Source organism: Coccinella septempunctata, chromosome 9 (genome assembly GCF_907165205.1).
Source record: "Coccinella septempunctata chromosome 9, icCocSept1.1, whole genome shotgun sequence".
NCBI lineage: Eukaryota > Metazoa > Arthropoda > Insecta > Coleoptera > Coccinellidae > Coccinella > Coccinella septempunctata.
Window position 1 is genome coordinate 19,623,177 of NC_058197.1, and position 24,895 is coordinate 19,648,071.

The 24,895-nt window shown below is 39.6% G+C and overlaps 5 protein-coding genes and 1 long non-coding RNA gene across 7 annotated transcripts; 2 read left to right on the plus strand and 4 right to left on the minus strand.

The window, feature by feature from the left end:
* Nucleotides 1–210: 210 nt before the first annotated feature.
* LOC123320339 lies at nt 211–5,284 on the minus strand. Its single transcript, XR_006538742.1, has 4 exons — nt 5,013–5,284; nt 4,047–4,122; nt 3,379–3,454; nt 211–1,981 (listed from the first exon to the last, which is right to left on the minus strand). It is a non-coding gene; the product is annotated as an uncharacterized LOC123320339 (long non-coding RNA).
* Nucleotides 5,285–5,925: 641 nt separating this feature from the next.
* Nucleotides 5,926–7,431, minus strand: LOC123320256 (protein arginine methyltransferase NDUFAF7 homolog, mitochondrial). Its single transcript, XM_044907519.1, has 4 exons — nt 6,976–7,431; nt 6,611–6,915; nt 6,275–6,557; nt 5,926–6,203 (listed from the first exon to the last, which is right to left on the minus strand). The coding sequence occupies exons 1-4, from the start codon at nt 7,366–7,368 to the stop codon at nt 5,949–5,951; spliced, it is 1,236 nt and encodes a 411-aa protein (XP_044763454.1). The 5' UTR covers nt 7,369–7,431; the 3' UTR covers nt 5,926–5,948.
* Nucleotides 7,432–7,689: 258 nt separating this feature from the next.
* LOC123320252 (homeobox protein PKNOX2-like) lies at nt 7,690–18,582 on the minus strand. Of its 2 annotated transcripts, XM_044907515.1 has the most exons (9): nt 18,433–18,582; nt 18,260–18,358; nt 11,470–11,622; nt 11,243–11,414; nt 11,038–11,185; nt 10,856–10,986; nt 10,431–10,802; nt 9,930–10,376; nt 7,690–9,455 (listed from the first exon to the last, which is right to left on the minus strand). In XM_044907515.1, the coding sequence occupies exons 3-8, from the start codon at nt 11,610–11,612 to the stop codon at nt 9,957–9,959; spliced, it is 1,386 nt and encodes a 461-aa protein (XP_044763450.1). In that variant the 5' UTR covers nt 11,613–11,622; nt 18,260–18,358; nt 18,433–18,582; the 3' UTR covers nt 7,690–9,455; nt 9,930–9,956. The 2 variants fall into 2 exon arrangements, with proteins under 2 accessions (XP_044763450.1, XP_044763449.1); XM_044907514.1 differs by having other exon boundaries at nt 18,260–18,578.
* Nucleotides 18,583–19,179: 597 nt separating this feature from the next.
* On the plus strand, nt 19,180–21,625 carry LOC123320233 (N-acetylglucosamine-1-phosphotransferase subunits alpha/beta). Its single transcript, XM_044907481.1, has 9 exons — nt 19,180–19,357; nt 19,413–19,615; nt 19,669–19,848; nt 19,899–19,993; nt 20,053–20,497; nt 20,550–20,798; nt 20,851–21,019; nt 21,079–21,272; nt 21,324–21,625. The coding sequence occupies exons 1-9, from the start codon at nt 19,256–19,258 to the stop codon at nt 21,613–21,615; spliced, it is 1,929 nt and encodes a 642-aa protein (XP_044763416.1). The 5' UTR covers nt 19,180–19,255; the 3' UTR covers nt 21,616–21,625.
* A 304-nt stretch (nt 21,626–21,929) lies between these two features.
* On the plus strand, nt 21,930–24,330 carry LOC123320230 (flap endonuclease GEN). The gene is made up of 6 exons (XM_044907476.1): nt 21,930–22,161; nt 22,228–22,513; nt 22,569–22,722; nt 22,773–23,024; nt 23,088–23,299; nt 23,362–24,330. The coding sequence occupies exons 1-6, from the start codon at nt 22,004–22,006 to the stop codon at nt 24,280–24,282; spliced, it is 1,983 nt and encodes a 660-aa protein (XP_044763411.1). The 5' UTR covers nt 21,930–22,003; the 3' UTR covers nt 24,283–24,330.
* Nucleotides 24,275–24,871, minus strand: LOC123320325. Its single transcript, XM_044907630.1, has 2 exons — nt 24,604–24,871; nt 24,275–24,547 (listed from the first exon to the last, which is right to left on the minus strand). The coding sequence occupies exons 1-2, from the start codon at nt 24,733–24,735 to the stop codon at nt 24,395–24,397; spliced, it is 285 nt and encodes a 94-aa protein (XP_044763565.1). The 5' UTR covers nt 24,736–24,871; the 3' UTR covers nt 24,275–24,394.
* Between the last annotated feature and the right edge of the window lie 24 nt (nt 24,872–24,895).

Here is a 24,895-nt window from a genome sequence, read left to right on the forward strand (position 1 = left end):
GACCCGAACCCGCTAGCTCATCTGCATAGGTATCGACGCATAATCGGCCGATAAGTCAAGAACGGTCGCGCCCGCGGCGACGTCCGCGTACAGAAGCCCGATAGTCCGCGCGTAATTGCGGGTTCCGTCAGTCAGGGAGACGGCGGATGAAGTTAGCGATCGATAATTTTCCGATCGTTAATGAACGTATATCATTCGCGTCGCGGACGTCTGACGTGTCGGGCCTTATTTACGAGGGGGCGATCAAAACCCCCCCGCGAGCCAGGGGGGGAAGAAATCGGAGGGGTTTCCCGGTTTCCGGGACGAATGGAGAAACGTGGCAACGCCGTCGACGGTGTTTCGGGGACGAAAAAAGCGATTTGACAACGTCGCAAATTTTTTCACGGGATCGAATTCCCTGAAGAGGTCATCAGGATAACGAAACATGTAGTCGATGCAATCTAAATTAATTTGTATGATATTACTCACATTGACGATCAAATCTTGCTTAATCGCTCCGGGTCCATCGTTGGCTAAAGTTGGGAACGACTTCCGGGAGATCCCTTAGCAGCCCAGCCCTAAGAAGGGACAAGACTGTGCTCTAAGACCCTTCAATCGTTCCTTTTCTTCGACCACTGGGACCATCGAAGGCTGAAGTTAGGAAGGATCAACGGGAGATCCCTTAGCAGCCCTGACCCAAGAAGGGACAAGACTGGTGCCTAAGACCCGTCAATCATTCCCTTATTTTTCTTCGACCCGTTGGACCAACGACAGCTGAAGTTAGAAATAATCTCCAGGAGATCCCTTAGCAGCCCAGCCCAAGAAGGGACAAGACTGTGCTCTAAGACCTTTCAATCATCTCTTGTCTTCAGCCACGTGGTCTATGGAGGCTGAAGTTAGGAATGATAGAAGGGAGATCCCTTAGCAGCCCAGTCCCAAGAAGGGACAAGACTGTACTCTAAGACCCGTCAATCATTCCCTTGTTTTCTTCCACCTCTTAGACCAACGACAGCTGAAGTTAGAAATAATCTCAAGGAGATCCCTTAGCAGCCCAGCCCAAGAAGGGACAAGACTGTGCTCTAAGACCTTTCAATAATCTCTTGTCTTCAGTCACGTGGTCCATGGAGGCTGAAGTTAGGAATGATAGAAGGGAGATCCCTTAGCAGCCCAGTCCCAAGAAAGGACAAGACTGTACTCTAAGACCCGTCAATCATTCCCTTGTTTTCTTCCACCTCTTAGACCAACGACAGCTGAAGTTAGAAATAATCTCAAGGAGATCCCTTAGCAGCCCAGCCCAAGAAGGGACAAGACTGTGCTCTAAGACCTTTCAATCATCTCTTGTCTTCAGCCACGTGGTCTATGGAGGCAGAAGTTAGGAATGATAGAAGGGAGATCCCTTAGCAGCCCAGCCCCAAGAAGGGACAAGACTGTACTCTAAGACCCGTCAATCATTCCTTTTTTCCCTTCGACCTCTTAGACCAACGACAACGGAAGTTAGAAATGATCTTCAGGAGATCCCTTAGCAGCCCAGCCCCAAGAAGGGACAAGACTGTGCTCTAAGACCTTTCAATCATTTCTTCTCTTCGGCCACGTGGTCTATCGAGGCTGAAGTTAAGAATGATCCAAGGGAGATCCCTTAGCAGCCCAGCCCCAAGAAGAGGCAAGACTGTGCCCTAAGATCCGTGAATCATTCCTTTTTTTTTTCCTTCGACCTCTTAGACCAACGACGACTGAAGCTAGAAACGATCTCCAGGAGATCCCTTAGCAGCCCAGCCCAAGAAGGGACAAGACTGTGCTCTAAGACCTTTCAATCATCTCTTTTCTTCGGCCACGTGGTCCATCGAGGCTGAAGTTAGGAATGATCAAAGGGAGATCCCTTAGCAGCCCAGCCCAAAAGGGACAAGACTGTGCCCTAAGACCCGTCAATCATTCCTTCCCTTCGACCTCAATGGCCTTTTCTGGTCCAAACCCTGGTCTTTTCTGGCTCAAACCCTGGTCTTTTCTGGAATTAAAAAATTTCTAATTTACATAGATCCTTTACATCAAAGTAGTGTAAGAGAAACTAAGATTCGACCTCAGAAAAGAATAAAACATCACATATATTGGAAAATTAAGAATAACAACAAGGTTTTTCAGAATGTTTTCCCAATGGAAACGAGCTCTAATCTAGTTTCTGGAAAATTTCATGAAGGCTTCATCTTCCCAATGACAATAACAATTAGTCCTGATGCACGTTACGCCTTTCGATCAGTAATTTAGTTTCCCAAAACGGCCCTGCACGCCCTTCTCCTCGAAATGACCGATCACGTCAATAACAACAACACAATCTCCAACAGACACCGAGACAACCTGTCGATCGGTCTTATCTTCTACGCAATTAATGTCGGAGCAGTGGAGAAGCATAATTAGAGTATAGATTTCCAAGATCTATAATGGACGATAATGATCGGTACCGGGATCGATATATCTGCCGGCCTGTCAGGGCTAATTACACCTCTGGACCCTGCGACCGGGCAAAGTGGCCAGCTTCCGATTTCGCTCCGGGCCCACGGTACTCCTACGCCAAGAGCCCCCGACCTTGCCGGGACGAATCAAGGAATCAAACTTCCAGAAAATAGACATTGAGATCTTGAAGTTAAGCCAACAGAGATGAAGAGCTGAACGATCAAACTCAACTCCTGAAGCCTACACACTGAATTGTAGCTACAGAAATCGAATTTTGCCCCCTAAGACGAAAATTTCAATATCTAACGAAAAGACCCCTAGCGTAAATCCGCTGAACTACTGTGAGAGTCATAGACATAGACTCTATGTCTATGGTAAGAGTAAGAAAATCTATGACTCAACGACAGTGGCACAGAAGATTGTATGCATCATTACTTTGTGGTTTTATGGTGAAGGAAACTTCTATGGTTCGAATCAAAAGAGAAAAATCTCCGTGAAATAGTATTTTCTAAACGAAGGACTAGAATTTTTCCATAAAAATCGCCAAAGAGAATTTAGAAAACAACCGTTCTGGCTTAGTAAAAAATTCCATTGGAAAATTTTCCCTCCTACTTGAAAGTAAAACATACTAATTCAATCCACAGAAAACAATCAAGTATAGATTTTTCATTCAAAAGTAGAAAAAACTATACTTGGAAACTCGTTGAATTGAAATACAAGATCTCAATTTGTTTTTATTAGGAAAAATATGCCTCATTTTATTCATAAAGTCGGCCATATTTTCTCCAGTCCCCATTCGATATTGAAAATGGAAAATATTTTTTATACTTGAATGAGTTCCTTAGAGAATTCCTTCACCAAATGAAACAGCGCACTTATGAAGCAATAATCAGAAATTATTTTGCAAGGAGCAGAATTTTCACGAAAATGAATCAAGTAAACTGAATCACTTACCTGTACCTCTTTCATCTCTAAAGCGACATTACATATCTGATCTAGAAAGTATAGGCTTATCTTCCTCTAGGGCGACCTGAAAGTCAAAAACTACATCAATTTTCGCACATCAGTACTTTATTCAACCGGAGCAATACTTTAAGTAACAAAAATCGAAAATATTTATACCTTCGCCCTAAATTTTCAATACCGGCACGAGCCCTAACGGAAATAACCTGAACTACTGAAACAAGCCGTGGAACAAAACCATAGAAAGAAAACACAATGAAAATCGGAAAATCTATGATTCAACCCTAGGGGTACCACTAAGAACGACTCGGATTCGTCTGTGCCCTAGATATCAGGTGCAGGTTTGGGATGAACAAAACTTCTATGCTTCAGACTGAACGAGAAAAAAACTACTTGGAAACTCGTTGAATTGAAATACAAGATCTCAATTTGTTTTCATCCGGAGAAATATGCCTCATTTTATTCACAAAGTCGGCCATATTTTTCCAGTCCTCATTCGATATTGAGAATAGAAAATATTTTTTATACTTGAATAAGTTCCTTAGAGAATTCCTTCACCAAATCAATCAGCGCACTTATGAAGCAGTAATTATGAATTATTCTGCAACATAAGTACCTGAATTTTCACGAAAATGAATCAAGTAAACTTAATCACTCACCTGTACCTCTTTCATCTCTAAAGCGACATTACATATCTGATCTAGAAGATATAAGCTTATATTCTTCTGGAGCGAACTGAAAGTAAAACACTACATCAATTTCCGCACACCAGTACTTTAGTCAACCGGAGCAATACTTTTAGTTTCAAAAATCAAAAATCTTTATACCTCCTTCGCCCTCAATTCTCAATTCCAGCACGACCTCAAACGGAAACAACCTGAACTAATGAAACAATCCTTGAAACAAAACCATAGAGAGAAAACACAATGAAAATCGGAAAATCTATGATTCAACCGGGGGTACCTCTAAGAACGACTCGGATTCGTATGTGCCACAGATGCAGATTTAGGATGGACAAAACTTCTATGCTTCACACTGAACTGAACGAATCTCTGTGAAAAGGAATTTTCCATACGCGATTGGAAAGCCTTCTTGAAAAAATGCAAAAAAAGATTCCACTCACTAGTTACAAAAACAACCATTCTACAGCAGTAAAAAGAAGTCTCGAAGAATTTTCGTACGTGGTATTAAATTCAATACTACACTGGCACTAAGTACTAATTGAGATGGTCGGACATCTCCAGAAAAACTAATTTCCTATACATTCAGCTAATTATGTATACATCGTACCATTGTATCCGATCGCGAGAAGATTCTTCATAAAAAATTAGGAGAAATCTAACCCGAAACTCGTCGTAAGGTTTCATCTAATCGAAAAATGAAATATTAATTTGTTTGTGAGGGCGGCCATGTTTTTGCAGGCACCCTTTACGGAACAGAAACTAGAAAATTTTGTTCATGAAAGTTCCCGAGTATTCCGACGTCCTAAATCCCATCAATAACGAGTTGAATCAGCATTGTTATGTATCGGTAATAAGAAAACGGTAGTTTTTCGGTACAAGAAAACAAGATGATGAGATTTTTCACGTGAAGAATAGGTACTTACAAGTAATTTATTCACTCACCTCTTTTTTCGCCACGAATGCAACAGTATCACTTGAAACACGAAACAATCTAACCCCTTAAGTATCATTTCCAATAAGCACTGTTTATCAAATAGATTTATCCCAAGTTTTCTCCTCTTAATTTCTAGACACAGGTGCAAGCGGAAATTCTGAACCACAAATTAGACATAAACAAAAGATCACAGTTGATGATACTAATGAACCATAGATTTGCCCAATCTCAATTTTTGCAGTGTTGAAATCAAGGAGTAATCTTTTGCATCCACCATAAATGCTTTCTTCATAATGTGTCTCAAAAATTAAAACCTTAAAGCTTTGACTAGTGTCGAAGACACTTGAAGAATTATTATTCAATGTCTATTTACAGTTCGGTCGGTATAAGATGGATGGTTACAATTTGTCATATAGATATCAGCTGTTTCGGCTTCGAAAATGGAAATAAAGTCGCCCCTTTGTTGATCAGCCAGTGTATTTACGTTTACGCAACAGCAATGAGAATAATGATACATCTACTTCTTGCAAAACCTGAGTTTTCAATCATTTTATCCCTTGTGGCATTTTGAATCATCAGATATCCAAGCAAAAAGGTTGGGAAGGTTAGCTATGAAATCGAGTATTAGTTAGCATCTGAATTTGGGATTAATTAGCCGTTACCGAACCATCATTATTATTAATTACTTTTTCGAAAAGCGATTTTCATCATGGTGTCTACCTCTCGCGGAATAAAGGCATGTTATGTTCGGTTTCGTACTCCTACCGACAGGTGGTGGAACATCGAACAAGCAGCGCATCCACCAAATTATGCAGTATCAAGAAGATTGATCTTCCTGGTTTAAATACTTTTTTCGATACTCGTACAAGGGACATTTGTTTTGGTATCTGATGTAATTTGAGGGTAGAGTGAAAGCACATATTAAAACAAAACTTTGTTTATTCTCAGCTAAAACCGACCACAGGATATTTTCCAACTATTTTTTCGAGTACTGCAGGAACTAGACACATAAATTTAAATCTTTTTCCCATCTGATCCTCATCCATCATCATTTTATAACTCATACGAAGAGCCTCCATTTGTTCTTTTGACGCAATATTTTCCAGCGCTCTGTATCTATGTTCTATGCCCATTCTGTTGAGAAAATCTTTCTGGGTCACAGGGCCAAAAGCTATAACCTTGTCCCCCTCTAGAGCAGCCTGAAAGTACATACTTTTTTGAATCCCAGCCCTGCGATTAACCAAACAATGTATTCAAGCAAGGTTTTTACCTCTTTTAATCGACCAAAATCGACATCCGCTGTGAGATCTGCAGTACCAGGCTGTACTAAGGGATCATGCAGTTTATGTTGTTTGAAAGCTCGAAAAGTATCAGTGCCTTCGCCCCCATGGCCATAATCAGCAATCAAAGCCAACCCCCCAAAAGATTCTAGTTTGTTCGCCACTGTTTTTATTGTCAATAAACTTTCCAGAGAAACCTCTAAATGCTCTCGTGTCTCTGATGGTTTCAAGCAAGTTTTTAGGGCTGGAGTTTCATTACATGAAATAACGTATCTGAAATAGTTGTTGTAATCAAAGTGATGATGTAAAAATTATAAATAAAACACCTGAACTTTCCCTCTTCTTGGTCAATATCAATCAAAACTTCCCTGTAACCATTCTCAGTTTTCTGAAATTTATGAATAGGTAATGCATCGAAAAACTCATGGGCTATGACGATTGAGAAAATATCAGGGACATCTTCCAACCTTTTATACCACTTAACTTGAACCCCTTCTTGAGCTATACCTTCTTTATAAAAAGGCGATGAGGGGATGGAGACATTGTTCGATTGTAAGCACAATCTCTGACCTTGTAGCTTACTCAAGTAAGGGCTTACTTCTACCAATGATAAACTACAGCTGCTGAGGCTCTAAAATCATATGTAACCTTGGAACGAGTCAACAACTGTAATTTCGCTCAAACTCATCACCTTGAACTGACCAAATACTCTCAGGATATCCTCGGATAGACTACCCTTTCCAGGCCCCAACTCGACTATTTGAAACGGTTTGGGACAACCAATTTTAGACCATTCGTTTAAGCACCACACAGCCACCATCTCTCCAAACATTTGGCTTAACTCGGGGGACGTTATGAAGTCCCCGCTGCTTCCAAAGACATCTTTATGCATGTAGTAACCCCCGATGGGATTAACGAGGATTTCTCTCATATAATCTGCAACAGGAATCGGTCCGGTAGCTTTTATTTTGTTATACAGCTGTTTGGCGACGAAATTCTCGTCTTTTCCATTGATCCTGCTGTTGACCGTGTAATAAGAACGGGTGAAATGCTTTGTTCTTGAATATATCTTTCGCAGTAACATTTTTGGTGGAAAATTTGAATTTCCTTCTTCTTAATTTTAGGGTTATGTTATGATTAACCTCAAATGTTAGAACATAGAACATTATTCGTGTTTAAACTTCGAATCTATGATGGGACCACAGAATATACACTCGTACTCGAAGTACGAGGGGATATCAAAAATGGACTGTTGAGATATGTACGAGGGGATTTCGAAAGAAAATGGACTGTTGAGATATGTACGAGGGGATTTCGAAAGAAAATGGACTGGTGAGATATGTACGACGGGATTTCATAAGAAAATGGACTGGAGATATGTGTACGAGAGAATTTCAGCATGAAATGGAGTTCATCGTAATTTATTATGATACAGTCGAAAATTACATGTAGCAAACAACAAAATACTGCACTGAATCGTCTCTCTTTCCATTATACGATCTTTTTCTATTAACCACAACAAAAAACGAGGTTGCTAAAACGAAACATAGAGGGCAGTGTGAAATTTAGATAACGGAAAAAATCGACTCTGTTTCGAACGAAAAACTATCAATTAAAATCCTTAAGATCTATATCTGAGTATTAGCGTATACTTGAAGTCACAGAAGCGAATCCTATCTGTTCAAAAAAAAAAAATGTGATGTTCGGAAAGCTATCCCTGATCCGTATCGAGCTTTTCCAAAAAAAAAACAAAATCTTCAAGACTTACGTGGGATATCTGTAAGACTGTTAGTGATGAGGGCTTAAATTTCTACTCGTCTAATGCTTCATTAACCTCTTGACCTTAGAGCAAATATTGAGTATCACAGACCAATTAGCAACTTAAAGAATTAACATCGATTAAAGAATTCCTGGAAAATACTGCTTCATATATACAGATGTGATGTGAGATAAATAAGAGTATTGAAGGAGATATTGCACTTAAAACTTCTCTGGATTAATATTTCGGTTAACTTCGCTAAAAACATGCAAACCTTGAGAGTTTAGTTAATATGTAGCAGTTTTTCCACTGAAATATCACAAAATATACAAAATAAAAATTATAGTAGCACTACAGCATCTAATAAAAATGCTTTACACCTTAAATTTCTTCAAATCTTACGTATACATGGTTGAATGTAAAAATACATTGACACTTAAATCTTACCGTATACAAAAATTTAATTGAAACAAGTTCTCTACATTAATACATAAAAACACAGACTAAGATATGGCATCATCGTCAAAAAACTGAAAATTAGTTGGAACGCTCCGGATGTATAATTGCAAACAAATATCTGACAATGTTCAATATACATTATTCTTTTCAACAATTAGATTATAATAATATGAAACTGGATGGCAATTTTATGATACTTACGTCTATTATTGTAAATTTTACGTATATAGGTTTCAAATTGGTATACTTTGCTCGAGGATAACCAGGAGAAAAGCTCGAATCGAGGTTTCCTCCTGGCAATCTCGAATTTTCAATCCTTAATACTAATACTGCACAATGAAAACATATTCGGTTCGAATAATGCTTTAAGGTAAATCGAGTCAGAGTGAAACTAATCACATCAACAATTACTGATTCCATTCAACATTGATAAAGAGCATTTAAAAGTGTAAATTTACAGAAATATAAAATCAAACTTTACGTCCGATATAATACTGAAGTGAGCTTGCTTGTACAACTCCGAAATGCGTATACTTTGAAATAAAAACACCTCGACTCAAACGACAAACACCGAAAGTGTAAAATCTTTCACCATTTCATCAATTTCCACTCGTAATTGGATTGTTTATGTTTTAAAGTGTTTGTCGTTTGATTTCGGTGAATTCTGAGGTATATTTTTACGTATACTGGTTTCAATATTAACAAATAATCGAATCAATACCTAAAAATCTAAAAAATCAGCCTTATAATGCACTTTTCGATTTCTCCTTTGACTTTATTCCATTGCGGAATCCGTAAAGTACATACTGAACTAGTTTCGATAGGTTACTTGAGACTGTGTGTGTTTAAATAGCGAAGGTATACTTGTTTAGCGGAAAATAAAGTCGAATTTATTGGTGACGGTACTGGTGATGGTGGTGTCTTTTGTCCTCTTCTATAAAGCGTCCTATTACCTGAAAAACAATTCAATTCGTTAAATCTGATCTCATAAATATTAAAACAATAAGTTTGGTCGAGTGGCCAATTTATTCAATGTGAGCCAAAGTGTGATATAAAGTTACTTTGACTCTTGAACCACGTGCTAAAACACCACCAGTAGAAGACAGCTTTTCAGTTCTTTCGGAGAAAAACTTATCAGCACTTACAAAATGGCAAGATGCCACCACATGGACTTCTTAGAGATTCAACATCAAGCGTATCCTCAAGACCCTTTGCCTAAATCCAATCAAGCACTCTTGGGACCCAGTACAAAGAGCCCTTGATGCTTTAAAGTCTTCAACAGCTCCGAGATCTTTAGCCACAACTTTCGCAACAAATTGTAAAAGATTGTCTTGGTGCAAGAAGCTTCCAATAAGTTCGGCTTGAATGTCAACAGAAGGAGGAAAGTTTTGACTATTTTAATGAATAAACAGACTATAAACGAGTACCTCGCGTGAATCCATCCAGTCCGGCCCCTACTGAGCCTCCGCCTCCGCGCCGTTGGCGTACGTCAGAGCTTCGACCTGATGACTGTTCTGCATCGTCGAAACGCCCCCTTCCGCGCCCTGCGCGTTGGCGTCTATCACCAGACTACCCTCGCCGTCGCTGCTGTACGAATCCCCCTCGTCCTCCGAGCTGGACAGCATGCCGCTGGCTATCTGAGGCTGCATGTTGGCGAAGTCCTGCGACCAGAACCTCCTGTTGTTGTTGTGGCTCTTCTTCTTCCTGTGGCTGGGCGACGTGGCGCCGCTGTTGCTCTCGTTGGGCGCGCTCGCGTCCAGCATCGGCTGCAGGATCCTCCTGCGCGCGTTTATGAACCAGTTGTTGACCTGGAGCAGCGTCAGGTTGGTCTGCGCCGCTATGTGCCTCTTCTCGTCTTCCGTCGGGTAGGGATGCTGCGGACAAGAGGTGTAAACGTAGGGGAGACCCATGGGGAAGCCCATACTCACCACCAGGTGCTGGAACAGCCACGACCTCATGACGCTGGTGGCCTGCTTGGGTAGGACGCCCCGCTTCTGCTTCCTGCCGCCCCTGGACGTGAAGTCGCTGTCGCAGTCGTCGGCAGAGCCGCCGGGCGTCGTGGGCGCGGGCGACAGGGGCCCGGAGCTCTCGCTGGGCGGTACCGAGCCGATGTTCACGCCGATCTGGGACAGGGGGGTGGAACCGTGCACCACCAGGTTATCACAGGAGGGCTGCTGCTGCTGTTGTTGCTGCTGTTGCGGTTGGTGGGCGGGGGTCGGGCCTCCGTAGTGGTGGGGCGGCAGGTTGTAGTTCTGGTTCTCCATGTGTCTCTCCAGCGGGTTCGGTTGGGGCGTTATGGTCTGGAAGTTCGGAGGCGATTAACGAAGGAAACCTCGAGATCTACGAGACTTACTTGCTGTTGCGAGGGACTTATCGAATACTGTACAGGACTGTTTGAGGCCGAGCCGCTTTCCGAGTTACCGTGAGACATCATGCTGTTGTTGTTGCTCTCCATGCCTCCCAGCATAGACGCACCTGAAATATCTAAGCACGAAGATCGTTAGACTCAGTCTCTCCAACCCAAACCAACCTCACCTTGCGGATAATCCGACCTCAGCAGATTCTCAGACTGCATCTTCCCCTTCAAGCACGTTATGTAACGGTTGCAGAAGTCCTTGCACAACTCCTGGACCTTCTCCAGCTCAAGCAGGTGTATCCTGAGGACCTGGATCGCCTTGATCATCTGCAAATTCACGAGTTATTCCCAACCACCCTTATAAGAGCCGCTAAAAACACTCACCAAACCGTCGATCTCCGGTTCGTTGGCCAAGAAAGGCTTCCTGTCCCTCTCCTGGTGCTGCACGAAGGCCTGGATGTCCAAGTTGAAGGCCTCGCTCGACTGAGCGTCCGACGATTGAGTGGCCAGCTCGCATCTCTCGAACAGGAGGGCCAACAGGGGGAATAAAGGGTGCCTGAGGGGAAAACCACGGGTTTATTCGTTGAGACGGGTAGAAAAATGGTACTCACTTGTATACAGAGCGTTTGTCGGCCTCGAACTGGGCCTGGTCGACGTCTGGGGGCGCGAAGACGGACGTCGTCAAACCTGGTTGAGGTCCTGGATCTGCGCCTGGCGCAACGCTGAGTATAGCGCTCTGGATACCGCAATCCATCTCATTTCACCTGGAAACGGCGATAATTTACGATACAGATGACATTTGGGGTTATGACGTTTGACGGTTGAGGTTAGGCGTCGACGTTTGACGTTTTTTAGAGAAATTGATGATTTTTGACATGTAATCGGTGGAATTGTTTATGAAAAAGATACATGTGAGGGAAATTATAGAAGATTCTAGGTGAATTCGAATTAACTTCAGATGTAGACGTAAATCTGTACGTTTAAGTTGTATGATTGAATAAATACGTATTTCTTCATCGATCGAGGACTGGAAATCTTGACGGCGTCTATAAATAGCCAACCTTTCATCCACTCGTACGTTAAGTATTTTTAATCCATTGACACATTAATGTATCCAGCTGTGGGACGATTTTTAGCTCATTGCTAAAAGTAATAATGGTAAGTATATTTAGAAAACGCACGCCGATTGGAATTCGCGATGAATTTTTCGAAAAGAACTATTTTAGCAACTGAATTTTAACCGTGGAATGCTCATAAAATCCGAATTTATGGTTAGGAAATGGGACTCTATTTTGTATTGTCACGAACTGCTCCAAATTATACACTTTCGATTTTGGGACAATGTATCAGAATTTGCGGCGTTTTAAAACATTTCATCGACCTCTACGAGCCTAAGGACGAAAAATATCACTTCCCACACGTACTCTGAACATTTTAGATTGAAAAATCCTAACCCTTGGCTCATCTTAAGGAGGGTAGAGCTCCATACCTCATCTCCAGCATTTTGACTGATTGTTCGTAACTGTCAAATGGATGTGGTGCACCACAGATGACGCAAGTTCGACCCGATGCGGACAGATGGCGTTGCCATCGACGCCTAACCCGTAAGGGCCACGGGTTTCAACTATCCCTTCCGCTCGCGTATCGCGAAAGAAACAGCGTCATCTAGACGATCAAACTGATCGATATGGCGGTTTCTGAACCGAAAACATTAATATTGCACCCTTCCCCGGAATAAACCGCAGCCGGTTCTGCATATTAGAGACGATTCCTACTATATCGACTGTGCGCGCCCGTAGAAACGGTCATTAGAAACAAGTGTCGTCCTGGGAGAGATTCCAAACTACAATTATTGCGTTCTTCCCTTTTCGCCGGGATGGGGGGAGGGTGGGAGAGATAAGGGGATGCCGACGTTGCCCCTTTTTCGCATCGAGACGTCCCGACGCTCGAGCGTGGGGAGAGAGAGAGAGGGATAGAGGAAACCAGCTATGGAGACGTTAAGGGCATCTGCCGATGGATCCGGATGGCGATCGGTCGTTCCTTCTTTTAACGACGAAAATCTGAATTTTACAGCCGGGACGGAGGTTTGCTGGATGTAGGTTATGGGGTGACACGTGACGTATGGGTTTGAGGGCGCTAGGGTTTGTTGTGGCTCGTCAGTAGTTTATCTAGCAGAGTTCTGGCTCAAAGTCATTATCAGAGCCCCTAAGGCATCGGCAATGCGACCTTAGGTGGTCCCCATGTTTCATACGTCAATAGGGGGCGCCCATGGCATTGACAACCCAACCTAACCTAACCTACAGCGACCTTGTTGGGTCTTAACACGTTGACTGTCCCATGAGTCACATATGATACATAAAAATTTTCGCCAGGAGTCCATGAGTCGTATGTGATTCATTGATTCATTTGATGTTCAAGATAAATATGGTTATTTTTCATGAACGCTGCAGTTTGGTCGGTTCATATGGGCTTAACGTCTTGTAGAAATATGTATTGATAGCCTCAATCATAATTAATCATACGTGATTCAAGAAACGTCAGCATCAAGCCTTCCATTGGACTTGAAGATTTTGAACAAGAACACTTCCTTAAATGGCTGCAGAATTAATTTTTCATAGAATATATATTTTATCACTCAAAAGTAACCCTTCTCTTTGGATAAATGTGTTGGACGTGGGGGGTGAAAAAAAAATTAGAATGGGGACAGTCAACGTGTTAAGTTAGGGTCTCCACATACCCCACGATTATACGAATGGGGGGACCTAGCATGGCCGTCTTAGGTTTGGCAGCGAGTACTGGAGGCTGTCATCAAGAGTTCACTACCATTAGGGCGCCATCTAAGCATTTTCCAGGCAGAAGAGTCCGATGTTGTCGAACAAGCCGCATTTTCATCGTCGTTTTCGGGGAAACTTTTTTCCGGTTTGGCAACCCGGCGAGATCCGGAAACAAACGTCGTTTTATCCGGCGTGTCGCCTCCGATCCGAGATGGAGGGCGGGCGCGGGGGGTTAAAAAGAGAAAGGGGAAAGAACGGGAATGAATTAAACATATTGCAGTTCTCCGCTACATCCCCGGGATACGTTTGCATAAGGGCTGATCTTGCATTTTTACAGCCCGAACGTTTCGCCTCCGACGTCTGATGCAGGAGCGGGGGCGATACGGAGCGCCCGGGCGGCGGGCGTAAAGGTCGGGAAAGTGTATTAGAAGGTCCGGAAACGGTCGGTTTCGATCAATCTTGGGATTTTTCACCGCAATCGCGTATATTGAAGTGGTGGAGATACTTTTGTTCAGTTCGAACGTTTCGTTTTATGGGACATGAAGTATTTCAACGCCTACACGAGGGATATTCTCGAATTCGAAGGTTTACGCCCATCGATAACCTTATAGAACGCTTTGGTTGTTTCAAACATTTGCTTATATCGAATATAAATGTTTACGCCCACCAATTTTTCGAAATTTCATCGAAACAAAGGAGGATGTAATGAAGGATTAACTGAAATATCCCAAAAATGTGTACCCTCCAGTATCATTCTACAGTTTAACGCCCACCACGTTTACTCTCTGGACCAAAAGTAGTAAATTTCTCGAGGAAAAATTTTATTACTCGTCATTTGGTAGGGCGTAAAGATACACATTTTGGGCGTAAACTTCTAAAGCGTTTTTAAGGACAAATATTTGTTGTGACTTGGATGCCATGCACATACTGAATTTCAATTGCCAGTTATCGCACTCGATTTGTAGGACCAAATTTCAAAAATTGATATTTAATTTTCCATTATCTGAACAGTTAAGTGTCAACTAAAATGATGATTTTTTCATGTACTCTTCCAAAGGTTCGTTATTGGCTATAATTAACCACCATTAAGTTATCAGACATGGATTTTTTCAATAAATTAAGTGGGCGTAAACTTTTCAATTTGAAAAAAAAACTGAAAATGAGAGTCGAACTTTGAATGTATGTTATTATAAGAGGAAAGATGAGATAATTCACCAATACATAACAACCATAATTAGTTCGAAATTGATTCGAAGCATTTATCTACGCTTTTCTTTGATCAAAAAGATATTATTATACTACCATCGTCACTTGAATCAGATTTTTTCAAGTGCAAACAAAACGACGAAGATCAACTTTAATCCACAAAATTTCTCTACCTCCCATGGTCTCGTACCCTGGACCTTTCGATTCGTATCCTAAATCATAAGCTCAGCTGATCCTATAGTGGGCGTAAAAACGACGATACGTCGAGAATCATAGAATGGGGAGGATTAAGAGTTGTATTGAATAGCCAACGAGCGAGTTGACGAGATAATTGAAGAGCGTTCTAGCTAATTCCTCAATTGACCTTAGCTACAATCAATTCTGAATTACGACCGTTTCTCAGCCACTGTTTGCTCGGCCCAATATTCGAAATCGATCGAATTAATGAGCATATTTCTTTAGATTCCCATCCTTCTTCCATCACTAATTCTGATTAAAAACCTATTTAAAGCCGACCTATAAGAATTTTGCGTTACGGACCTGTTCTTCGATCGTCCTACCCCCCCTCAATTTTTTGGGGATTATCGAAATTTTCCTCATAGAAAACTAATTTCCTCAGTGGCCGAAGTGAAGACTTAATCGATGCTCCTTGATGTTTTAATGGTCCTCCTGCTCGTGGGACGCAAAGAAAAAGCGGTCGTAAAAAACAGCTGGCATCCAATATTTGGTTTCAGACCACGGAAAATAACGATGCTGCATCCGCCCTGATTTATATCGACGGGGGATCTAACGAGTCCGAAATTTTAATAACGGTTAATGAAAACGCCCCTAATCCCACGTTTTTCCGTAACTTATGCCGAAAAGTTCAATTTCGGATTGACGGAACGCGCCCCCGAGTGCAACGAATGTTGCTCTGTGATATCATCACAGCCAACCATCAATTTCGTCCGTAGGCATAGAGAACGTTTATGGCTTCGTAGAAACCTTTCTCAATTTCAGCTTCCGATTCATTTTCAAAAGTTTATCATCCTTCTGAAACAGTTTTTCCCCCCCAATTATACGGGAAAAGAGAGAATGTTATCAAATATCAAAATAACCATAGAAGATTCAAGGTTAATTGTCAGTTAATCAACATTTATGATCCGATCATAGAAATTTCTACCAAAAATAGATTTTCCTAGGAATGTTGCAAACACTGACGATATTTTCCACTTCTTCATCCGCCGTCTAAGACGATAATTCAGCCAATTCTTTCGCCGCAGCGGTCGGGAACAATGCGAAATCGACGAAAAATCCGTTCGAACGGTCATGTCATAAGTTCGGGAATTACCCGCTACACGAAATCTCGGAGACATTATAACGAAAGTTGTACATCCCTTTGTGTAGCGTTTTCGTGGTTATTTACAGTATACTCACAAACCGAATACGGAATCGTACCGCTTATATTTTCCGATCTACAGTATGGTCACGTAACGGCGCGGCGAAATTCGGATTTCGGAAGCGAGCCGCACAAATCAAAGGAAAAACTTTGAATTCCGTTTTTGGGTTTGTTCCATCCAGCTGGAATAAGGATAGGATTGAGAATTATTAACCTCGAAGACGAACCGAAGTTGATAACCTCGAGTCTTGACCTTGAGATTCCCAGCTTTTAAATCTATGATCCTTGAAAATAGAGTACTCGAAAGAGTACACCTCTTTTGTCTATGAATACGCCGGAATGAACCATAGAACCTTGTGAAGAGTATCACTATCCCAGACATAGAGTTATAGATTGAGTACAGATTTACTCCCCAAAGACGACATGGCTCATAGACTATAATAAATAATATTACGTAAGTCTATGACACTGCACTAGATGTGCTCCTTGACAGCACGGAAATAATATTCGAGTGCACTTAGTGCAGAACAAGAGTCATAGAATTTTTTCACAACCCATAAAAAACATAGACATAGAGACATGGACTGTGCCTTCCCTTTATATCTATGCATGAAATACGGTCAAAAAAAGTGACAGAGAGAAAAACACGTCGGGAATGCAGTTGTCTTTTTCTAGAATTTTGATTGGTCTACACTCACCTCTATGTGAACAAAAAAGAGAAAGGTATATCCCGACGAGCTTTTCTCTCTTTCTAATAAATAGCCAATTTCATGCTGGCATTGCTCAGTCCATGTCTCTATGTCTATGATAAAAAAACATTACGTTTTGGAAAAAAAATGTTTTTGAAATTTTATTTCGTTCATCTACTTGATTTAAATTCCACCAAGAAATTTTTGCGTAGGTAACATACTGAATTCGAATTTACCTTCGTTTTCACTGGAAACGTTGGAACTCGAAACTTTTCTGAAACGAGAGCCAAAATGGTAAATGTATTACTGAACAAACAAAAACTTAATGCATTTTAGACGTGCAACCAATTGAAATTTCATTTCTAGAAGGCGATACGTCTCAATTTTTCATTATTCCTCGTTATTTCATTAAACATTCATGTTCACTAATATAAAAGATCAAAGAGAAGAACTTTTCTCATATATTACCTACGGTTCTTCATAACAATTAATCAAACTTCTTGAATGTTAAACGAAATCGATAAGATGTATCAAGAAAATGAGACCGACTCATTAATAATTCATCAACAGTTGTTCGGTAAAGCCTGATTAGGTCGAAGAATGAAAAATTATGCATCAATTCCATACATCAAGCGAATAAAAGCAATAATTGAATTTCAGACTAATTTGAATGGTATCAAACACGTCAATTTTTTTCAAATCTTCGACAATGTACCATTTTAATTGATGCAATCTAAAATGAATTAATTCGAGAACAAGCTGCAGAAGGAGCAAGAAAAACAAAGATAATCGTCCAGATATTAATAAAACGAGGGGTTGGAAAGAAATTACGAAAGGGCCTGCAATCATAACCTCGTTAAAGGGAAATATCTCCTCCCCTTTATAAATTGGTTCAATTAAATTTGAAACATACCGCCAGAAATTTCGCTTTTATTTGAAAAGCATAGAAACAAAAATAGAGAATTAAAATCCTATGTCGAATATTCTTCTGTGAGCTGAAAATATGGGAAAATTTTCGATATCAAATCTACTCAACTTCCGACGGATAAATTCACGTTATTATTCGCACAATATCTTCCGAAAAAATCAAATATAGTAGGTACATAGTTTGGAAGTGAACAAATTTTTCTAAATTTCCATAATTGTCTCTTCAAATTCAAAACGAATTTGAATCTTCAATAAGTTTTCTAAAAGTCAGTAGGCCTCGTCCTCAAATATGCAATTAGCAATTATAAATTTCATCAAATTGGAGTTTCCGTGAAAGTATCACGGCCTTCTTGATAAATTTAACAAACTTTCATAGATCACTACGATATTTAAAGTCGAGGATAAGAAACGTTAATAATTCACTCACATCATTCAAAATACTGGAAATTCTTGAAATTTTCTGTCTGAATTGAGAATCATCTCCAAATTCCGGGTTAGCACCGGCTCCCACAAGGTTATACGGACACTGAAAAAATAAATCACTGCTGCAACTGCATCCGATCAAAATTCGAATAATTAAATCGAAAATGCATAAATTACTTCGATTCGTTGTAGGGCATATTTGTTACGCGTTAAATCGTCGTCAAAACATGTGACTAGCCTAAATTTGTACGCGAATTTTTCAGTGAAGTGTTTACATGTCACACAAGAAAACAAATGACCGCCTGTCTAGACTTGCGAGACGTATGTCAATATTCGTCAAAATCAAAATGGCTACGCCTTTTCCCTGCGAGCAACGACATCAATTCGTCTTCTCTCTCTCGAGCGCTGCGAATAAATCAGGTCCTGATGCATAGTGGCGTAAGTCGAGACTAGAAAATCTTAAAACACGCCCTAAAGTGTCGGTAATTGCATGTAATTTGAAATTTTAACGCTTTGGAAGTGTGAGATTTTCACACATGGTCAATCCGATCAGAATTGACCTTCTTGAGTGCTTTTCGCTTTGAAATTACGGGAAAATTGACGGAAAAAATTAAATTTCTGGCTCCTCTCGAAGCATGCGCTATATAATTTTTATTTTTATAGAATTGCGGTAATTCCATTCGTTGATCGTTTTTAGGGCGAAAACCGAAAAATTTGGCTTCCGAAAGAAGCTCGATATGGTATTTTATTTTGGAAATATACAGATATTGGGAATTGAAATTCGAAAAATTTAATGAAAAACGTCAGCACCATCTAACAGATAGGTAGCAAACTGACAGTGGAAATCATTATATTCTGACCATGACCTGACCATTTTGCACCATAGATGGCGTTTCAATTTATGACGAAATCTTCCGTGGTAGCCTTAACCTCACAAAATGAACGAAAAATTTGAATTGCACCCTTTAAATTTCGGATAAAATGAGCCAAATTAAACACAATGGCCAAATTTTTAAGGCTTCGAGGAGGGCGACTTTACTCTAAACTCTTTTATATCAGCTCTTTTGGCTTGGGTTTATTATTAATTTTATATATATTCGAGGTGGGTTTTTCCCAAGGAGTTTTCGAAGATATCGATTGTGTTGTATTACTTCCAGGCAATTTTTCACCTCTTCGCTTCTCCTCTCGAGCCCTGCACAAAAAATGAACCTATCGATGTCGTATACACATGGGTCAATGGTTCAGATCCTGTTTTTTTATCGGAATTGAAGAAATTTTTGAGGTCGAGAAACATATCAGTTGATGAGAAGTACTTAAGCCAAAGGTTTATCGATAAGAATGAACTACTCTTCTCACTTAGGTAGTGTTACACGCAAGAGCATGGGGACTTTCTCTGTATTTTCATGCTTTTAGATCCTTGGAAAAGTTTGCACCGTGGATCAACCACGTTTACATAGTAACTAACGGACAAATTCCATACTGGTTGAATTTAGATTGTGATAAATTAACATTAGTTACTCACCAGGAGATATTTCTTGATAAAAGCGATCTACCTACCTTTTCTAGTCCTGCTATTGAATCTCATTTACATCGGTAATTATGTAATTGAAACAAATCTTTTTCTTCACAATATGGTATTTTAGGATACCCGGGTTATCCAGGAGATTTTTGTATTTTAACGATGATGTTTTTCTGGGGCAATCGATTTTTATGGAAGATTTCATATCACAGAATGAAGGTAGATTTTCGGGTATTTGATATTATCTGAATCTATTTTCCAGTATGTGAAGGTTTCAGGTTTCAAATTGTACTTCTCTTACTCTTTGGGAATGTGTGCCCCACAATGTTTTTGGGCTTATGTAGCCGATGATCAATGTGACACAGCCTGCAACAATTTCTACTGCCAATATGATGGAGGTGATTGCGAAAACGCGAATGATGAAAAGGAAGACAATACAAGTTTAACATCGAAGCACTACAGGAATGATGAAGTGGAAAATGAGAAAAATGTATCAAAGTTTAAGTTATCTAGGGAATTCAACAGAACTAAAAAAAACTTCTCAGAGGTTGTCAAGGAATACAATAATAAGATGATGGAAAATGAAAAAATCAAGAAGAAGAGGTACAGGAAGAGACAGAGGAAGTTGAGAATTATGAAGGGCATCAGAAATAACAGTACTACTTACAGTTTTGTGAACAGAACGATGTTTGCTTACGGAGATTCCTTACAATATTCCAACAGGTATTCTAGAACGGTTTGAAATAAATATTTATTCATTTGCTCTGAAATTCAGATTGTTCAATTTGAAGTACGGCTTCCTGCCAAGGTTCGTGCCGTCCCATGCTCCGGTTTTGGTGGATAAGGATTTGATCACAAATTTTCAGAGGAAATTCTTCAAAGAGGTGTTAGTAACGTCTAGAAACAGATTTAGGAATCACGACGATTTGCAGTTCACCTTTTCGTATTACTATTTCATTTATCATGAACGCGTAAAATTCGATGCTGGAGAAGTATTTGACATGTTCGATACAGACAAATCGGGGTGAGATAAAAAGTTCTAGTTCCTTCAATTTCATTTTTACGATTTTTTTTAGGACCTGGTCGGATAGGGAAATAAGAACGCTCCTGACTAGGATATATCAGCTACCTCTCAGCTACGCTATTGTGGAACATTTTGAATTGATGCTTTTGAACTGCTCGCAAAACGCGGTTTTCAAAGAGGTCAAAACTCCCAAGTACGAGCGATATTTGGATTCCCATCTGGTAAAAACTTTGAGGAATGTGTATTCTTCCATGTTTCTTCAGGTCGTGAATTGTTTCAGCCTGTGATATCCAAAGAAATGATACTCGAGTGTCCTGAACTACTGAAGATGTTGGAATTGTCCTTTGGTAACAAGAAAAAGTACAAATACAAAATCGTCAGAAACTCTGAGGGGCAATATATCCATTTTAAACAGTTGAATTCCAACGTAACGGATGTTGTTGGTCAATTGGACGAAATCAGAAGTGAACCGAGGTAAAAAAGTGTTCCTTTGTGACGAAATTCTGCTTAGGAGTGTTTTTTCAGGAAATTCGTGTGTCTCAACGATAACTTGGATTACGCTAAGGGTAGCGAGAACGAGTTTGTAAACTCGCTGCTTCAAGATTTTTACCTGTCTCTTTTTCCCTTACCGAGCACCTACGAGCTGCCAAAAGAGTACAGAAACAAGTTCCTACACGTACAAGATCTCGAAGAGTGGAAAAATCATCATTTTCGAATAAAAGTCGTGGTTTATCTTGGAGCGTTGTTTGTTTTTTATATGATAGGCTTCAAATCGTGTATCAGGAAGATTTGTGTGATAATAAATAGATTCTTTTGATGATAAAAAACACTTTCTTATTATGGCTGGAACCTCGAAATTTTTTCCTGTCTAAAGGGGAGATAGATTAGATTTTTCGTTATGCTGCGCATCCACCAAAAATTGCAAATTTTAGTCTGCAATATTTTCTGTTATATTCGTCTGATCCAATTGGGATTTCCGGTTCTATAATCAATATTGCCAAATATTCCGAACTAGCACAAAAACTCGATTCTTTTGGGTCAAAAATAGGCAAGGGGTTTTCTCTGAAGCAGTAGGCAGAAAGTTCAGTAGATCATTTAGTCATTATCACAGATTCAGAGACTTTAGTCTGTGGTCATTATGATGACAGTTAAAATTTGAATTTTGAGGAAAATCTGTTTTATATGTAAACATAACAAATAAAATAATGGGTATCAAATATTTATGGAACATATTGACCCCTTTCTGCGAGAAGAAACCATTATACGAATTGCAGGGTAAAACTGTTGCAGTAGATTTATCATGTTGGATATGCGAAGCGCAAAATATTGCGGAATACCAAGTTCAACCGAAAATGTACCTCAGGTTTGTACCTTTTTCTGCATTGCCCTAAAAGAGCAAATTATACATGACGCTTTTCTCCAAAATTAGGAACTTGTACTTTAGAACCTCTTTTTTGCTTCTAATGGAAGTTTATCCAATATTTGTATTAGAGGGCAAGGCTCCAGAGCTCAAATATGACACTATAAGTGCTAGGAATGCCATACAGTTCAAGGGAGCTAAACCCAAAACTGACGGGGTGACAACTGGTAAGGGTAGAACAAGGTTTCATTATGTGTTGAAACAATGCGCTGAAATGCTTGGCTACATGGGTTTGGTATGCCTCACTGGTAAAGGAGAAGCAGAATCTTTTTGTGCTTATTTAAATCAAGAAGGGGTGAGTAATCTTCTAACAATCGAGTTCTTTGTTCAAACATTCAAGAACCTTTCAGTTTGTTGATGGTTGCATCAGTCAGGATTCCGATTGCTTTGCCTATGGTGCCAAAACAGTCTATAGAAATTTTTCAATTTCGTCTCAAGGCTCGCATTCAGCAAGTGGTGGATCAATCGATGTTTATAATATTGATAAAGTAAGAACAAGTTTAGGTAAGAGTGTAACTTTTATAAGAATCGAATCATCCTTTGATGTTTTAAAGGTTTAGGACGTAATAAAATCATAGCCTTGGCTCTTTTGTGTGGCAGCGATTACTCTAATGGAGTTGATGGAATCGGGAAGGATTCATCACTGAAACTGTTTGAAAAGTATTCAGATGAAGAAATTTTAGATAGGATGAGGAGCTGGAGAAAAAATGGACAAATTTTTAACGAGTTTGAGAATAAGTTAGCTGATAAAAACATTTGTACATCTTGTGGCCACTACGGGAAACTTCAGTCACATAATAAAACAGGTATAAGATGAAAAGTTCATTGATCATGGGGTCTAGATTTTCTATGTTGAGCTGAAATTTCAGGATGTAAAAACTGCGGTACTTCAAGTGGTTGTGATTTCAGCAAATATAAAGAGGAAAGATTATATATAAAGAATGAAGTGAACATTCGTAATAAAGCTCTACAAGACTCAAACTTTCCAAATGAAGACTTGATTGGAGAGTATCTAATCACGAAAGATAAGGTTTCTAAAGTCGATTTGAATTGGGAACAACCAAATTTGGTCAGCTTTGTAGTGAGTATTTTCAGTGGAGGTTACTAAATTTTTTTCTTTGTTTTAAGTAAGATTTTCCTCAGAAATTTACCACTAAACAACTGGCATGGGAAGAAGTTTATGCTTTCGAGAAGTTTCTACCCATTTTAACAAGATGGCAACTTATAAATTATAAAAACTTGGACCAAGTGAAGGGGCTTAAGGGTGTTTTATATCCAGAGTACATAAAAAAAAAGAGGACACCTAAAGGGATTCCGAGCTATGAAATCAAATGGCTGGACAAGGAAAATTTCTTCAAGGGTCTGATACCCGAATGCCAGCTACTGGAAATCAGTGATCTCGAAAAGTTTTGGTCCACCATCGAACCTCAGCATCTTGTAGAGAAAGCTTATCCTAAACTTATCGAAGCTTTTCTTCAATCCAAAGTCAAACCAAAAAAAACCACGAAAAAGAAGAAAAAAGATGTGGATGTTGATGAACTTAATAACAGTTTGCAAAACATTTCACTGAATGAACCTCCCACTAAGAAAAAGAGGAAAGACAAACCTAAAGCAAAGGTTAAGACGTTGGACAACTTCTTGAAAAAAGCTATCGTTAATAACTTCAATATAAATCAAAACGTGGGGCACACTTCTACACCTGTTAAGACGGTGGAAAAGAATAACTTGACATTAGATGTTTCGAATTTTGAAGATGATAATGAATCTGATTTATCAGACATTGTTGACAATATAATATCCAAGAAATTACCTGATAATATCAAGATTGAGTTGAAAAGTTTAGGGTATGAAATAAACGACCATTTGAATACAGACCATTGTACCAGTTTCTTTGTGGATAGTCCAGTGGAGAATGATCTATTTGAAAAAACTTTCGAAGAAAAATACTACAGTAGCGAAGAGGAAATGGAAGAAGTAGAAACCCAGAATGACGTGGAAGTTAATGATAGCTTCGATGTTGATTATGTGCCACTTTTTGAAAGACTGAAACAAAAAAAACTGTAAATCGCAATATATTTCACTATAATTTAAATAAATAATTCAATTAATAAATTTTCAATTATTTGATTCAAAATACTGATTCACTGGGGAATAAGTTCATAAATTTCTTTCGGTCCTAAAGTGACGAAGATGCGATTGCATTATAATTGGGGTATTCGACGCTTTCACTCAAAGATTCCCATTCTTGCTCTCGGGAGTCAAATTCATATAAGGTCAAAACGTTCAACCTGAATTTTCTGTTCCTTCTCATTTTCAACAAGTAATACACCTGCAATGGGTTTTTAACAGTTACTCAGATAAGGTGACTGAGAATTCACAACTCACCAGTATAGATAACAGAACGATTAAAACGATCACAAGTAATGGTACAATAAGGTATTTGGCATCGTTATGTGTAACAATATTAGGAACTGTTGTATACGAGTATTTGTCAGTATAATTATCAGAAAAATTCATATTTCAAAACGGAAAGGTCGATCATTTTCCTTTTCGGAATCATCGGGGATCAAAATGCGATACATAAATAAAACCATACAAAAAATACTACATTGTTATGTTTTTGTAACCTAGAAAGTTGACGTTTCTGGAGCTGTGGGAGCGTTTTCGGTTTTTTTTT

Coding starts and splice junctions, on each gene's coding strand:
- LOC123320256 (XM_044907519.1), bottom strand. CDS start 7,368: ATGTTACTGCGAAAGATATATTCAAGAACAAAGCATTTCACCCGTTCT. Junction 6,916..6,975: donor GAGTATTTGGTCAGTTCAAG/GTGATGAGTTTG, acceptor ATATGATTTTAG/AGCCTCAGCAGCTGTAGTTT. Junction 6,558..6,610: donor CAAGAAGAGGGAAAGTTCAG/GTGTTTTATTTA, acceptor CAACTATTTCAG/ATACGTTATTTCATGTAATG.
- LOC123320252 (XM_044907515.1), bottom strand. CDS start 11,612: ATGGATTGCGGTATCCAGAGCGCTATACTCAGCGTTGCGCCAGGCGCA. Junction 11,186..11,242: donor AACCGGAGATCGACGGTTTG/GTGAGTGTTTTT, acceptor GTGAATTTGCAG/ATGATCAAGGCGATCCAGGT. Junction 10,803..10,855: donor TAAGTCCCTCGCAACAGCAA/GTAAGTCTCGTA, acceptor CCGAACTTCCAG/ACCATAACGCCCCAACCGAA.
- LOC123320233 (XM_044907481.1), top strand. CDS start 19,256: ATGGCCAAATTTTTAAGGCTTCGAGGAGGGCGACTTTACTCTAAACTC. Junction 21,020..21,078: donor GATATTTGGATTCCCATCTG/GTAAAAACTTTG, acceptor GAATTGTTTCAG/CCTGTGATATCCAAAGAAAT. Junction 21,273..21,323: donor GAAATCAGAAGTGAACCGAG/GTAAAAAAGTGT, acceptor GTGTTTTTTCAG/GAAATTCGTGTGTCTCAACG.
- LOC123320325 (XM_044907630.1), bottom strand. CDS start 24,735: ATGAATTTTTCTGATAATTATACTGACAAATACTCGTATACAACAGTT. Junction 24,548..24,603: donor TCGTTCTGTTATCTATACTG/GTGAGTTGTGAA, acceptor AACCCATTGCAG/GTGTATTACTTGTTGAAAAT.
- LOC123320230 (XM_044907476.1), top strand. CDS start 22,004: ATGGGTATCAAATATTTATGGAACATATTGACCCCTTTCTGCGAGAAG. Junction 22,162..22,227: donor CAACCGAAAATGTACCTCAG/GTTTGTACCTTT, acceptor CTCCAAAATTAG/GAACTTGTACTTTAGAACCT. Junction 23,300..23,361: donor CAAATTTGGTCAGCTTTGTA/GTGAGTATTTTC, acceptor GATTTTCCTCAG/AAATTTACCACTAAACAACT.